The 16,453-nt window shown below is 36.0% G+C and overlaps 1 protein-coding gene across 1 annotated transcript; it reads right to left on the reverse strand.

Moving 5' to 3' along the window:
• On the reverse strand, positions 1-2,198 carry LOC104597979 (small ribosomal subunit protein eS19x). Its single transcript, XM_010259806.3, has 4 exons — positions 2,039-2,198; positions 990-1,080; positions 706-889; positions 1-317 (listed from the first exon to the last, which is right to left on the reverse strand). Exons 1-4 carry the CDS (start codon positions 2,120-2,122, stop codon positions 245-247), a joined length of 432 nt encoding a protein of 143 aa, XP_010258108.1. The 5' UTR covers positions 2,123-2,198; the 3' UTR covers positions 1-244.
• Positions 2,199-16,453: the final 14,255 nt, after the last annotated feature.

Raw genomic sequence — 16,453 nt, forward strand, 5'->3', positions numbered from 1 at the left:
TTTCTAGAAAAAATAAAAGCATTTTTGCATTGCAAGTTTTTCAAGTTGTGTCGCCAATATGACAGATTCTCAAGATAACAAAAGGGTCGCCATTTGAAAACTCAGAATGAATAACTAAAGTAAATCAAATTCCATCTTTTAATGACTAAGCAGCAGAGAAGGAAAACACCTAACAATACTATTGGCTACATCAAAATTAAAAGAAAGCCCTACAGGACCTTCAGAAAACAGAATATGTAATGACTCAGTGAGCAACCACTATTCTTCCAGCAACTTGGTCCAGGTCCCTCTGCCCGCTTGAGGTGATTCTCCTTCCACTATAAGAAAAAATGAAAATGTAAGGGAGAAGAAAATGAACAATGATGTTATCAAATACTACCAAGCCCAATGCGACAAAACTATACTTGTGAGATAGCATTTTCAGCATTTAAAATTTAAACCACAATAAGTTTGGCATCACATAAATCATCATCAAAATCACAATAGTTAGGGATCAGTCAATTGGCATAGATACTGCCTTGTCAGTATCTCCCAAGCTGCAAAAGAAGACTAGTCTAGAATCACCCTTACATTATTATTTTCCCCGTAATAACCACCTAATGCTTACTAAGTATAAAAGGTTGAATTACATTCATGCATTTTACTGTAGAAAATGCCATTACCATCAATCAACAATCTAATGATCAAAAAGGATGAAAGATTTACCCCTTGGGATCAATATCAACAATATTCATCTTCTGCAACTGCTGAAGAATGTGTCGGGCAATAGAACCACTGCTCTTGCAGAAGTGTGGAGGACGACTGCCATTCCTCTTACTGCCACCATAAATCTTTCTAAAACCCCCAACACCAATGCCCTGTCTTAAGTAGATTTTCCGGGCCATGGAAGCTGCACCGTGAAATGAGCATTGATGATACACACTCATACATAGCATTAATAAGTTCAGATGCATACAAGAAAACAAGCACTCAATGTCTCAGCCACTTACCGGCTCTGATGTAGTACCAATCTGGGTCATATGGTGCAAGCTCCTTGAATGTTGCGGTCTTCACAATATCAGTCCAGTGAGGAAGCTCCATCTAATCCACAAAAATGTAAAACAAATCTAAAGAAGTGACGATAGAAATACGGTAATGAATTTGGAACCAAAAAAGCATATATCAGTGCTTAGTTACACGTGAATTTTCACAATTTTTCAACTGCAGAAGAAACAAACCTATAAAACTTGTGAATGGTAATCCATCATTCGGTTAAGTAAGCCAAACACCCAACCAAAGATTAAACCTTTCCAACGTGACTTTCTTTCAAACACGAGTGAACTTTCTAAACAAAAATTTAGGGCTCCTCCGAAACTTTCTTTCAAACACAAGTTCTCAATGCGAGTAACAGGCTAATTGATGTGCACCAAATCTCAATACCTCCGCCTTTAGCTACCATTATAGATTTGGTTTTTAGGCTAATCCTGATGTTCAGCTCTATGAAAGCGCGTCCACGGCTTCTAATAAAGAAAAAATAAAGCCTAACAATTTTTACGCGTACAACCTCTAAAATGGAATGCTCCAATCTACCTTCTTGCATCAATTCGATGCATAATGACCAATCAACATGTTTAGTAGTTGTGCTAGCATATAAGCTATTGTTGCGAAGTATCATCCCAAACAAAGTGACCAATCTCTAAGCATTTAAGGCCATACAGATCTACATTCCAACGAATGCAAAACCATGTATTCGATGGATGCGGAAGAACAAATAGAACAAAAACTAGACAATAACAATAGCAAATAGTTGATTACAAACCCTAGTCCCCAAAATCTTGCAAGAACAACATGTATATGTATATTCAAATTATAAAAAAGAAAACTTCAATAAAAACACCCTCTGTAAGCAAAATATATGCACACATATGATAGATTAACTGAGCGCAAGACAATTAAAATCAATGGACTTGGGGATCCAGAAATGCGGGAATAATAGAACATAATCAAATAACTGGGAAAAGAAAAAAAAAAGACAGAGGTCGAACAACGATGAAGTTACCTTCCCCGATCGCTTCAGATGAGCCGCATAAGCCTTAACGAACTCATGAGGGGAAACATCCTTCACCGTTCTAGCAGTCTCCATGGCTGTAGCTAGACCCTCGAGCTTCACCGAAGGTTGTCTGAGGCAAGTTTTCCTCTCTAGGGTTTCCTACGCTCAAAGAATCAATATATATCAAAGTTTATAATGAATGTACGAAAACACCCTTGACCTCTATTTCAATTCTCTGTCAGATCTGCTCACTAGTCACAACTCACAAATGCACGTGTTCATGACCGGGTAACCCGACGGGCCGGGTCGGACATGAATTAGGCCTGCTGCTCCGGCTTAATATATTAGGCTTGACTTTTTTGATCGGGTTCGGGCTATCTAAAAAACCCGGGTCAATCCCGAACCCAATTTGATAATATATTATATTATATATAATATTTTTTTCTTTGTTATTTTTCAGGTTCTGGCTAAAAAATGGGTATTTATTATCTTTAGACCAATCTAAAACAACATTAGGCTTTGTTTAGCACTTAATGATTAATTTTAAGTGCTTATTTAAATAAGAATTTATTTTAGCCCATAACCTCACCAATAAGTAATTATGTGTGTTTGGCGTGAATAAGTGTTTATTCCTTCAAATATATTCGTTTAATAAGTTGTAATGTTGGACTTATTTTTAAGCAATAAGTGCTTATTTCCTTTCTGGCCCATCTTGGCCAGCCACATCATTTTTAAAATATCTATATTATCCCTATTTGAAATAAGTGCCTTATCACCAAATACTTATAAGTGCTTATTAAAATAAATAAGTTCATCAAATAAGCACTCCCATATAGGGGCTTAGAACCAGAAGGTCAAGATGGTAGGGTTGCAAATGGATTGAATCGAATTTGATAAGGAGTATATCTAAGTCGATTCAATAAGAAATCCAACCAATCCAAATTCGATAAGAATCTATATCCAATTTGGTTTGGGTTGTAGTAAAAGAATTGATTATATAATATAAAAAACAAAGTATGTTATTTATATAATATAATGATATATTGTAACATATAGTATATAATATTTCATAACTAATGCATCAAGTTAGATCTTATTTGATAACTTAAGCGTTTCAATTTGTTAGGATCATATGGGGTATTCAAAATCAGCTCCTACTACATCGAATATAGATTCAAATGGGATCAGTTCCAACTTATTTTGCAACCCTACAAATATGACGATTTATTTTCATGGGAAGATATTCCTAATGTCTAACTGCAACGTGCTGTAAAGTTGGTGTGGCGTGTGGGGAGGCAATACTAACCCTTCACGGTGATGATGCAACAGAAAACACCCTCTACAAGTTTGTAAGTGCAAAGGCTTTCTCCATTCTAGCTTTGGATTGATGGATTGTAGAGGTTGAGATGTGTTAAAAAAAAGGGTGTAGGAATTGGATAAGATTGATCATGGGTTGCGTCGGACCTATGCCAAGCTTAGCACATATGACAAGGATCATAACCCATGCTTAGGCCCAGCCTAATGTAGACATTGGACCTAAAAAATAAGCCTGGGGTTAGGTTTGTGTAAGCCCAAATTTTAATTATTTATAAAAATTTAAATTATATGATGTATGATGTGAAAAAAAAAAAATTATTGCATGGACCAAACCAAGCCAAACTTATCTTGACTTTGGGTCTATGATAAAAAAAATAAGGTATGAACTCCCACTCCAAATCTCCTATTCGTAAACTTTTCCTACATCTCTATCCACAAGACATTATCATTATGTATTGCGAACATCTCCCCATTGACGATTGGGATGTGGGAAGAATTCATGCATATGATATCCAAGCTCACGAGCTTCATTCTAACTCATATGCTAACTTTGGTTTGTTTTATACATAATTTTATATATGTAGCAAGGATTTCATTCTAATTCAATGTGATGTGGGACTGAGAGTAATATTTAATAATATAATACTCAACATCAATTCAATAGTATTACATTCATATTGGGTGTTGTCGCAAATTCGATGTATACCCATAATATAAAGATAAGTGATGATGGATATGGGATTATAAATCTACTAAAGGCATGGGGAGAAAGAGGGGGGAGAGAAGGAATTTAGAGCCAAAGTTTAAAATATCATTATAATGCATCATATCATCAAACATGGATGCAAATATGTATTATATCGCATTACACATTAAATACGAAGGGACATTGTGGAAAATAAGATTATGCTTTAATATATTGGAGGAAACATACATCAATAATATAGGATTGAAATAATGACAAATAATATATAAATGTATAAGAAAAGCACACTTGAATAGATAACATGAAGATATAGATTATAATCAATAACACTAATAGTCTGGAACATTTAGGCCCCATTTGGTTTGTGGGAATAAGGGTTTGGAATCGGAATTGGAATGGGCTAGTCCGATTTCAACTGTTTGGTTAGATGGAATCGGAATCCTATTATCAATCTTGTTAGAATGGTATTTCACCATTTGAGGGAATGACTATTATTTGCCCCTTCCTTGGGAATGAAACCCCATTCATACTGATTTCAATTTCTATTCTAATTCCTATATGAACCAAACAAACTATGGAAATGGACCATTCCGACTTCAATTCCGATTCTAAAAGATTTCAATTTTGATTCCGATTTCAATTTTGACTATAAACCAAACGGATCCTTAAATAATGTAACTTCATTGATAAAACATTGACAATGTTTAAAGATTATAAACCACTAAAAAATAATTACAATTTACAAGGCACGTTAAATTGTAGTTAGGAGTTTAATAAACTAATGGTAGATTCATCTTATTGCTCTATGAGCAAAAAGAAAGAGTACAAACAAAAAAGCTAAAGAGGAAATTATAATTTATAAATAGAGAAAGAAAGAAAGAGTATAGAAAGACTAAGGGTCCATTTAGTTCGCAGCCGGAATCGGAATGGTCCATTTCCATAGTTTGTTTGATTCAGACAGGAATGGGAATGAAAATGAAAATAAGCAAGAATATGATTTCATTCCCAAGGGAGGGGCAGGGAATGGCTATTCCCTCAAATGGGGAAATGCCATTCCAGCATGAATTGAGATTCCAATTCTACCCAACCAAACAGTTGGAATCAGAATAACCCATCCTGATTCCAATTCTAGATCCTTATTCCCGCAAACCAAACGGGGCCTAAAAACACTTATTTGAAATAAAGAAACATAAGACCCCGTAACAAAAAGAGTAAGGGATTTCTACAAAAAGCCAATGTTGTGAACAGACTAATGATTAATGCACACGTGGATATTCTACTAATAGAATGGTCATTTAATCATTAGAAGAAGATTTAAGATTGAAATGTTAAAACTCGAAGAGAAGTTCTTTAACATGATAGATGGTGTTGAAAATCCTGAAACTAACAAGAAACACCCAATTACACGAGCTATTCAATATCTAAAGCACCTAAAAAAATGCAGACAACAATGAAGAAAGCTTTTATTCCTTTAATGAACTTATGGTCCATCTAGTTATCTAGTTACCGGAAAAGGGTGAGATGAGAAAGGAATTTTTTTTCTCAATTTTGCATCCAATGTTTGTTTCCCGAAAAACATTACGATCAAAGTTCATCTTCTTATGTTTTGTTTTCTAAGAAAAATTAACTGGAAACTTGTTATCACAAGCTTGACATCCCTTTCCATATTCTTTAATGACATGGAAGTGCAATTTTGCCATGTGACAACAATAATTTGGTGTGAGACACATATAAAATATTGCAAGTCACAAGTTAGTACGTAATCCATCCACGTAAATGTATTGCCACATGGCAACCACATTTGACAAAACGTTAGTTAACATGTTCCATGTTTAGTGTGCGGTATTTAATTGCATTACAAATTATTCCTCGTTTCATATAATAAAAGATATTCGTAGATATCACCATAGATATTAAGCTGATGGCAAGAAACTAATAATGAATCATTTTTCTTCCAATTATTCATTGTTTGTACCATTCTCCTGTGTGGAACAACACCACTCCTTGAGTTTAGGTGGATGTAGACTATGTACTATGGAAACTCTACTGTAATACAAGCGAAATTGGTGTATAGCTTCTTCATATGTGGGTGTACAGCAATAAATTGTTCCACTAAATCGGTGTACCTGCACACTGCACTCTGCCCATGTGAAGTATACTCAAAGGCAATGGCCTTTGAAGACAAAAAAAAACCTATTCAGTTTAAATCGTGTAATAAACCATATATTCAATAAATCATGGACTCATTCATTCATAGAAGGAGCTACAACCAACAAATGATAACACCTGTTAATCATAAAATTGAAAACATCCTCATTGAATTTGTCTAACGTATCATGATGGGTTAAGAAAACATGTTTAATTTTAACCATCCAAGTAACAATACATTCATCTATGCATGGGAACTGGTGAATCCCATGCAAGATCACATGCTCTTAGTAGAATGGGTTAAGACAACCTGTTCAAACTCATTCATTAAAGAACCCAGCAATGAATCATTTCCAACAAATCATCAACTCATACATCTGCCAAACAAATAGATGAATACATGCTTAATGTATCCATCTAATAGACAAACACTTGTTCACACACTCATGGTGGAATTGGTTAAGAAAACCTGTTCAAATTCATTCATTTAAGAACTCATTCAACAAACTTAAGCACAGGACATTAGAAACTTGGTAAATATGCATTAATGAGTATATGAAGATTTGTACATAAAAAGGTACATCTATGTACGAGGTGCAACTTCCGTGTTAAGGCTTGTTAGGCTCCTAGGTGTGGCTGATTTTATGTGGTTGCACCTTTCCTTGATCTAGGTGCATTGTATGTAGACCTGTTCATAGGCCGGGTAGCCCAATGGCCTGGCCCGCACCCCGGTCGGGCTTGGTCATGTAATTAGGCCTGCGGGCCTGATCTCGGGCCTAACACAGTAAGCCCGACTGTGTTACGGGCCGGGTTCGGGATTTGTCAAAAAAGTCCAGCCCGAGCCCGGCCTGACCCGACTCAGCATTATATATTTTATAAAATACATAATATGTATTTTATATATTATATAAAATATATAAATAATATAATATTTATAATTTAATATATCCATTTTTTTATTTTTTCTTTATAATCTCTCTCTCTCTCTCTCTCTCTGCCGCTTTAGCAGTAGTAACAACGTGGGATAAATTTTGGGCTCAGGCCCAGGCCCGAGCTTCGGGCTTTTTATGAGATCCGGGCTCGGGTCTTAGAAAAATCTGTTAATACAGAGTAAAAGCCTGGCCCAACCCATAAACAGGTCTAATTAATTGTTTGTGATAAAAAATGCTACAACATTGATGTTAATTAATACTTGCCCTATTCAACAATCTCTTCTGTGTTATTATATGGTTTGACATAGGGGAGGACCAAATAATTTACCCTTGCTTTCAAATAAAAAAAAAAATGTGTTAGCTTGTGGAGGCAAATGCTGAATTAAATAATAAATATGTAGTATGCCTCCTTGTTTAGGAAAAGGTCCAATATATGATAGAGCTTGCATAATCATAATCATGAAGTCGATATTGTCAATCCAAAGTTTCTTTCTCTCTCTCTTTCTCTTTTATCATTAATAACAGAAAAATTTATTATAACAAAAAGCTATAACTTTTATTTTACAAGCCCAAAAAACTACCCCAAGGTATCTCTTAGGGTTGTTCACGGGTCGGGTTGGGTCAGTTTACAGGGGTTTTCCCAACCGACCCGACCTGGTCGGGTTACATGAGGTGGAAACTGAAACCGACCCACTGATAGGCAAAACCGACCTGGTTGGTTTGAGTCGGTTTGGGTCGGTTTCGGTTTTGCTCCTGTACAAAAATGATAGAAAGCCTAGAACTAGAAGGACACCTAATTCTAATTGTAATTGCCTAATGGGTTGACTATTTGGTGTAAAAGACTAGAAATTAGGATAGATACAATTTAGTTAAATAATAACTAGAAGATAGGGTTGTTCTAGTTCTAGTAGAAGACTAGTTAAGTAGGAAACTAGGAACTACCGAACTAGAAACCGATCGGTGCTGATGAAAACCCGGCCGACTCGGATTGGGTCGGTTCGGATTGGTCGGGTTGGTCGGATTGGGCATTCTTATGAACAGCCCTAGTATCTCTCATTTGATAGATAATTAAGATGGCCATATCATCTTCTACATTGCTAAAACAGAAGTCCATGGTTGAAAATAATCTAATTAACAATTTAGAAGAGCTTTTCATAATTCTATATTTTTACTAGATGTGTCACCCTCTCAATCCCTCCTTTGATGGTTCTTAAATTTTTATGAATCCTTGTGTTTAACAAGTGTCCTATTGAAATCAATGTTTTTGAAGTACCATTGATTCGGACGGTCAGACCATTTGGTCCGGGAACTGTTCAGGCAATTGATTTCATTTTATTCAAAACCTGGAATCTGATAAAATACTGTTGATTCGGGCAGTCAAACTGTCGATCCGTTTAACGGTTTTGACCATTTTTTATAATTTTTTTAATTTTGCTATTATAACGGGCCATCTATTTGAACCAAATGATCGGACCATTAACCCAAAAACCAATGCCCGAAATAACTCCGTTTCCGGGTCATTTTTTAAAACGTTGATTGAAACAAAACAAACAACGACAACATAAAATAGACTTCCATCGATCAACATATAGGAATAATCAAAGAGATATTATAAGATCAATATTATCGACGATGTGTTATCTCATGCTAAAAATCACCAATTTCCTTGTCTGAGATGACTTGAAACGAATAAAAAAAAACATCACAAAAAATAAAGCAATACAATATTCGAATACGGTATATCTGGAAATCAACGAAATCTAAGTTTAGTATGCGGAAATCAGTAGAAGTAGAAAAAAGGGACAATAGCATATTTACTACAAGTTTAACATTTGATACTAAGAAAAATGGCAAATTTGGAGCACTAATGTTAAACAGGACACAAATGGCAATCAATCTAGACCAATGATACATTGAACATTAGATCAACCACTTTTCAGCAACGGAAAAATGGTCTGGAGTCTGGATGACCAAGGATCGAGGGAGATGGCAATGGGATTTGAAGGATGAAGAAATCGATGAATGAATATCAAAATGGTACAAAAACGGAAAAATGCTAGATTTGTGCTTACCTTTGCAAGAATTTGCTGAAGATGTCGTTTGAGAGATGATCGTTAGACGACGTGTAGGAAAAAACGGAGATCTCTGGGGTGTTCTCTAACAATCTCGACAATATATTACTTCGAACTGCCCTCGTTTTCTTAGCGAGGTCTCACTATTTTGGTAATTTGGTGTGGCCCTGCATGCCCAGTTATGGGATATTGTGTCCCACCTCTTCCTCTTCTAATCCCACCATTTATTTTAGAACAAACACTGAAAAAATCGATTATTCTTCCAAGATGTTTTCCTTTTCAATTTCTTAGTAACCAAACGTACCATTATGGAAAGAATAAAAATGGTTAAACCTAGAGCAACAAAAATTGAATATCTAAAAGTCAAAGTCAATAATTTAAAACAATAAGTTAAACAACTAAAATATAGGATAATTATCTAATAGAACACGAAAAACAAGTAATGAAGGAAAAAGAGACTAAACTAACGGAATTCATAGAAAAAGATTCAGAGTTTGTATATGCAATGTAGAAAAAACCTCAAAATTGGTATTCAAAAAATCTTATAAAAATAAAATATTTTAGCATGAATACAATAGTGATATAAATTGCATAAGGTAAGGGCTATTTCCGACAAAGTATTTCAGCAAAACAGCATAGCAGGATAATGTTGCACACGAGAGAAGATTAAAAATTCGATATAAAATCCCCCATGCCCATGTCTGCAATCAAGGCACATGCCTAAGGACCTCTTTCATGATGGTTAATGGGTTAAATCAAGAAGTAATTCTATTGACGTCTTTCCTATTATCTATCTTACCCTTTCAAGTGATGAAAGAGGGTATAACTACTGTGAGTACTCGATTTGTTTGCTCAATTCCCTCTCCAATCCACTTTTTGTAATACCTAATGCCAAATAGGCCTCACCACCCTTTCTAGATCATGTAAAAACCTTAGGAAATGAAATATTAACTCAAATACCCATAAACCCACCGTTAAATCGGCAACACCACACCTATCACATGATCAAACTCCATCATATGAAGAAAAACCCTTAAACAACCAATCACACCCATCAAATCCTCTCGATCAACAATCTATCAAATTCCATACCTTAAAATAACCGTTGTATCCTTCATTTAAAAAGATTCCAAACAAACCATCATTCTTGCCCAATACTCTCCAAATTTGAAATCACCATTGTAACACAGCATCCGATGCCTCAAAGCCCCATCAAAGCCTTCCGATCAACGACCTATCAAATTTCAGATCTTAAAATGGTCATTTTACCCTTCATTTAAAAAGATTCCAAACATACCACCATCATTACCCAATACTCTTTAAATTCAAAATCACTATTGTAATGATCTAACGCCTCCAAATCTCATCAAAGCCTCTCAATCAATGATTTGTCAAATTTTAAACCTTAAAATGACCAATTTACCCCTCATTAAAAAAGCATTCCAACTTGACCACCCTTATTGGCAACTACAATTTAAATTCAAGGTTCAAGTTCTGACGGGTTATTCAAGGCTTCCAAACCCTCCCAAAGTCTCTATAAATCCCATTGACTATCCATTAAATTCCAAATAAAAAATACCCATTTTACCTATTCATAAAAAATATTCTGTTTTAATCGATTTCGTTGCCTGATATCCTTTTAGTCACAAAATGTCACATCTACACACACTTTGAGACTACCAAAGCTCATTTACACTTTATGCGGACCCATAAAACCCTCATGTTAAATTTTACCATAGGAATTTTCTATTTTGCCCTTTCATCAAGAGAGATTTCAATTCATGTGATACTAGTGACCGGAATGCTTGATGTTCACATTCTCTATTGTCCCAACAACTTTAACACCTCTAACCCATTCTAAGTAACCCACCACCTAAACTTCATTTCCTAAAAAATTCATACAAAAATTACTCATGCTAAATATCAAGATTTCATTCCCTTGAATCTTATTCGTTTTTCTCCAAGGGCCTAGAACACATTTCAGTCGTGTAGGCTTAATTCCCCACCTTTAGATTTCCTTGGAAAGGGCAAAATAAATCAGGGACGTCCCTCTTTTCATATTCCCAAAAATTGTTTTTAGCCCCTCGTTACCAAATCCCTTACAACTTTGGTTTTCACAAAGAGGCCCTTAACACTTGGCGTTCCCCCAACCATTGGATTTCCTTGAGAACCCTAAGTTCAATCTAGAACATCCAAAAGCTTTTTGTCCTTTCTTTTTTACAAAAATTACATCCTAGGTCCTCCCCCATTAATCCTTGACTGTTAAACAATTGCAAGAAACCCCTAACATTTAGCACCTTCATAGCCCTAGGATTTCCCACACCTTTTCCCATTGTTTTTCGGCCCTAAGATGAACCCTCACTTTTTATAAACCCTAGGTCCTCCCTATGCTTTTTTAGAAGTCTCAAAACACACCCCATTCCTTTTCATAAAGGTGCAAAGCTTCTTTCCTTTGGGGGATTACACAAGTATGGAAATACAACCTCTTTAACTCCAATGCCTTGTTTGCTTTTTGACAAGTTATTTACCCGGGTAATTGCATTTATCCGGGTAAACTTTTGTTAGGAAACATTTACCCGTGTTCTTTTATTTTCCATGTAAATACTGCAATGACCATTTAGCTATAAAGTTTCATTGTTAAAAGGGCATTTTTGTCTCATTCAAGTGCTGTCAATTTTCCCTCTAGGTGGGAAAGTTATTTACCCACCTTGGGAATGGGTATCAATTACCCGGGTAAATGATACCTAGGAAAATAAACTTTCCATGGTCCCCACATAAATCTGAAAAAAAAATGGGGTTCTTGGTAAATGGAAACCAAAATCCCATTGACCAACTTTCCCCCTCTCAAGATCTCAAAAAAGAACCCCCCCCCCCAAAAAAAAAAAAAAAAACAAATTTCGAACCTAGACAAGATCCCCAAACCATCATTCTTAACTCTCCCTAATGTCCCAAAAGGATGAAAATAGAAATCTCTTCCTCTCCTCTCTCCCTCCCCTATCTCTTGGCATTGTAATGCTCACAACCGAAACCCCTTTTCATTTCTCACCCCCCATTCCATCATCTCTTCCAAAATCTATTACAAGAGAGATAATGAAAGGAAAAAGAAAGGAGCCTCCATTCTTCTCAGTTAAGTGGTAACAAGAAGAAGAGAGAAGCTTAAGGAAGAAGAAAGAAGGAGGATCCCATCCGGTTCAGCAGAAAGGTTAGAGTGCCAACTCCCCAAGTCCATCATCACATTTTTGAAGTCTATGAAAATCAATCTTTAATCCTTCCAATTCAATCTTTATTGTTTTTCTTTACTATGAATTTAGGAGAAATTTCTCTCAAAGATAATGGGGTTGGCATCCTACACAAATCAAGGGAGTGGGGTGCTTAATACCTTCATTCTCCCTCCCATTAGATGCCTAGATAGCTACCTTGGGTATTGGAGTCTTTTCTTTTATTTAGTATTTTGAACATGGGAGGCCCATCACTCCTATGCCTTTCACATAGATGGGTGGTGGCTCCATTTTCTGTCATGGAGTGAACCCCAAAACAATTGGGATGTTCACAACTATCAGCATAAAATGCAGGAAGGTCACATTTGAATTGTGATAAACCCAAAACAATCGAACTAGATGGTTGAGACAAAACTTAGGGCATAAGGTCATATTTACAACAAACCTTAAAAAAATACAATTGGAGAGAGTAATGAGAGCCTTAGACAAGCCTATGGTAAAGAAAGAAATATAAGACTTTCAAAAGAAGTTGAAAAGAGAGACATGTGCTAAAGTTGTTAATATATTCTAGTATAGACAATCTCATTTTGAAGGATTTTCATATGAAGATAATTTCAATAAAACCAAATTCCCACAAAAGCTAGATCTTTTTAAATAACTAGCAGGCTATTAAAAATATGCATAAAATAAAAAATCAATAATTATTAAATAAGGGTTTAATCAGACCCAATAAACCCCCATGGAGTTGTGCAACATTTCATGTGGAAAAATTCGTCTAAAATAGAAAGAAGAGCCCATAAATTAATAATAAACTATAAGGCATTAAACAATACAATGAAATGGATGAGACTTTGTGTGGAATGTTATGTCATTTGGGGTAAAAAAAATGTCTTGTTAGACTTCCAAAGAAGAATGAATGAAATATTTATCTCATATACTAGCTTTATTATAGTATACATTGATGAAATTCTAATGTTCTTCCTTGCAATAAAAAGTCAAATGATGAGATAAGTTTTATCTAACTAGCATCCTAAATAAACAACCCTATTAGAAGGAGATATCCTATAGGAATTATGTAATTCATGTGGAAAGCAACAAGGGCGGAACCAACCTAGGGGAGCCATGGCCCCCCATGGTCCATAAACCCCACTTATATATTACCCCTCCATGTATATCCCCCTCTCCACACTCCCCACCCCACTAGATGGAAATAAAGGCCATCAACAATGGAGAAAGATCCATATTCGAATTAGCTTTATTTCAATGTTTGGCTATAGCAACCAAGACAATTGTTAAAAGATCTCGTGAAAAGATTCACCACAATATCCTATAAACAAATACAAAAAGAAATAATACCTAAAAAAGAGTAGGGGATTGACATAAAGACATTAAAAGATATAAAGGCAGCACTATCACCAAAAGTTACTTAAGACTTTGACTGAAAGACATAAAGACAACATTGTCGTTGAAAGATTGCAAAGATAATATATTCATTTTCATCATAAAACTTGAAGGAAAAGATTCAACCTCTCATCTATAAATAACAACCCTATTTATTGAAGAGGGAGTGCATTTGAGAAGTGTTCATTGAAGTTGCTTTAAAGGGACTAACCGCTTTGTTTCAAACAAACATAAATAGTTTTGAAAGACTTTTTCTTCCAAGATCTTTGGAGTGAGGGAACAAATGAAAGACCACTTCCTCCTTTGATATCATAGGTAAATATAAAAAATGAAAATAGATAAAAAAACACAAAAACAGTATGTAATAATACAAAAAAATATTGTAAAAAACATTTAGACACTTATCTTATATTTTATATTAGTCATTTTAAAGAAAAATAAGTATGATAAATAATAATTATTTTTATTGATGTTGGAAATAAAATAGAAATTTTAAAACCAATGCAAAAATGAAATTATTTTCATGGTGGCAAGTCAACAGTTCGACGTTTTTGGGTCATATGTGTCAACCCTTGATCTCATAATTAAACAACAATAATTAAAAAGATAAAAATACAAGAAATATGAAAAAATTTAAAATTTTTATAGAAAATATTTAGACACATTTCTAATATTTTATATAAATCACCTTAAAAATTAAACACGATAAACAAGTGATGTAGTGCGATCCGGTCACTCCTAGCTGGCGGTGGCCTGGCTCCTACCTGGCGGCGGACAGCACCTGAGATAGAGAAAACAGTGAAGGATTCCCAGGGAGCTCGCCCGGCGGGAACACTCTGACGGTCAAGTTAGAACTCTGAGAGAGAATTGCAGAGAATACAAGGAGAGCTAAGAGTGCAGATAGCGTGGGATCAAAATTACCTTTGTCTCCTGGGGATCGGGGCCTTTTTATACTGATGCCCTGTCAATTCTGGCGTAACCGCCATTGATACTCTGCTTCGGCAGCAGCATGCAACTGTTATTGTTAGACCTGAGGTAGTGGGCGCAGGTAATCGTTACAGGGTATGGCCCTGCCAAACAGGGGACGCTTGTCGGAGCCTGGCAGGCACGATGCCGCCTGGCCAGAGACGTGGGTGCAGTCTCCAGATCTGGCAGGTACGGTTGTCAGGTGATATACCGAGTTACCTGGTACCGAGCTACTGTTGACATATCGAGGTGCTTCTGCCCGAAATAAGTCTGAGTTTGCTACTTAGGCTTGGGCAGGAGCCTACTGGCGAGCTTACCCAAAGTGTCTTCAGTTCGGGATGTCCCTTGCCTAGGGATCTTAGATCGGGGTGCTCCCTTCTTGAGGGGGAGCTCGAAGGCTCCTTACTGAAGAGGAGTTTGGGGGCTCCTCACTGAGGGGGAGCTCGAGGGCTCTTTACTTGGGAGGAGCTTGAGTCGCTCCCCTAGTGGGAGAGAGCTCGAGGTAACCTAAATACTACCTTGTAGCGAGTTGCTGCCCGTGCCGAGCTGTCAGGCTTGGCTCCTGCGAGCTCATCACGCCGAGTTGCGACCAGGCTGTCATGTCGAGTTGTCACTTATGTCGAGTCATGTCCACGTGTCCCCCTATTATGAGGTCAAGTCGAATCACCCTCCATCAACAAGCATTCAACAAAATACAAAATCTAAAAAACTAATCCAAAAGTGAAATTGTTTTCCTGTTTGGTGGTATATAAAAAATAATTGTTTTTATTGATGATGGAAATAAAATATAAATTTAAAACCATCTTGAAAACAAAGCTGTTTTCCTATTTGGTGGCAAGCCAACAATTGAACCTTTTGGGCCAATTGTGTCAAGCCTTGATGTCATAATTAAAGATTAATAAAAAAAAGATGAAAATACACAAAAGTACAACAGTTCACAAAAAAAAAATTTGAAAACATTTGTGCAAATATCTAATATTAGACCTATTCACAGGCCGGGCTTTGGGCCTAACTTTACACTATGTCGGGCTCGGGCTTCAAGTCGGGTCCATTGAAATTTTGGTAAAAGCCAAGCCCAACCCATGAACAAGTCTATCTAATATTGTATAATTATCATATTAAGGCCCACAATTTATGAGAAATTCCTACTAAAGCCCACAACCCACTAATAGGCTACAACCCCCCACCATTCAAACATATGACCTTCTCGTTTTTCTAGAAAGCTAGACATGTGGCATTTTTTGAGAAGTTGCTGCTAAAGCCCAGAACCCACTACAACCATTTTTAATCAATTCATAAAAAATAAGGGTGAGCATTCGGTTTGTTTGGTTCAAAATCGAACAAAAAAAAACAAAATTCTAAAAGTCGAATTAGCTATATGATAAACTGAATTGAAACCGAAATATTTGAAAACCGAACAAACCGAACCAAATTTTTTCGGTTAGAACCGAAATATTGTTTTGTTATTTAATTTTTGGTTAGTCTCAACGACAGTCGGGACTCAAGACTCTGGACTATGGACTTTTGGAGACGAAATATTGGCTGTTGTACGCCTATAAGGCCTGTAATTGGCGGTGAAGACTGAAGAAGAAGAAGAACGACGATTGACGACAGCACGACACGACAATCGACAATTAAGAGAACTTAGAGAAGATTGAGGAAGG

Source organism: Nelumbo nucifera, chromosome 4, assembly GCF_055504915.1.
Source record: "Nelumbo nucifera cultivar China Antique chromosome 4, China Antique-T2T, whole genome shotgun sequence".
Taxonomy (NCBI): Eukaryota; Viridiplantae; Streptophyta; class Magnoliopsida; order Proteales; family Nelumbonaceae; genus Nelumbo; species Nelumbo nucifera.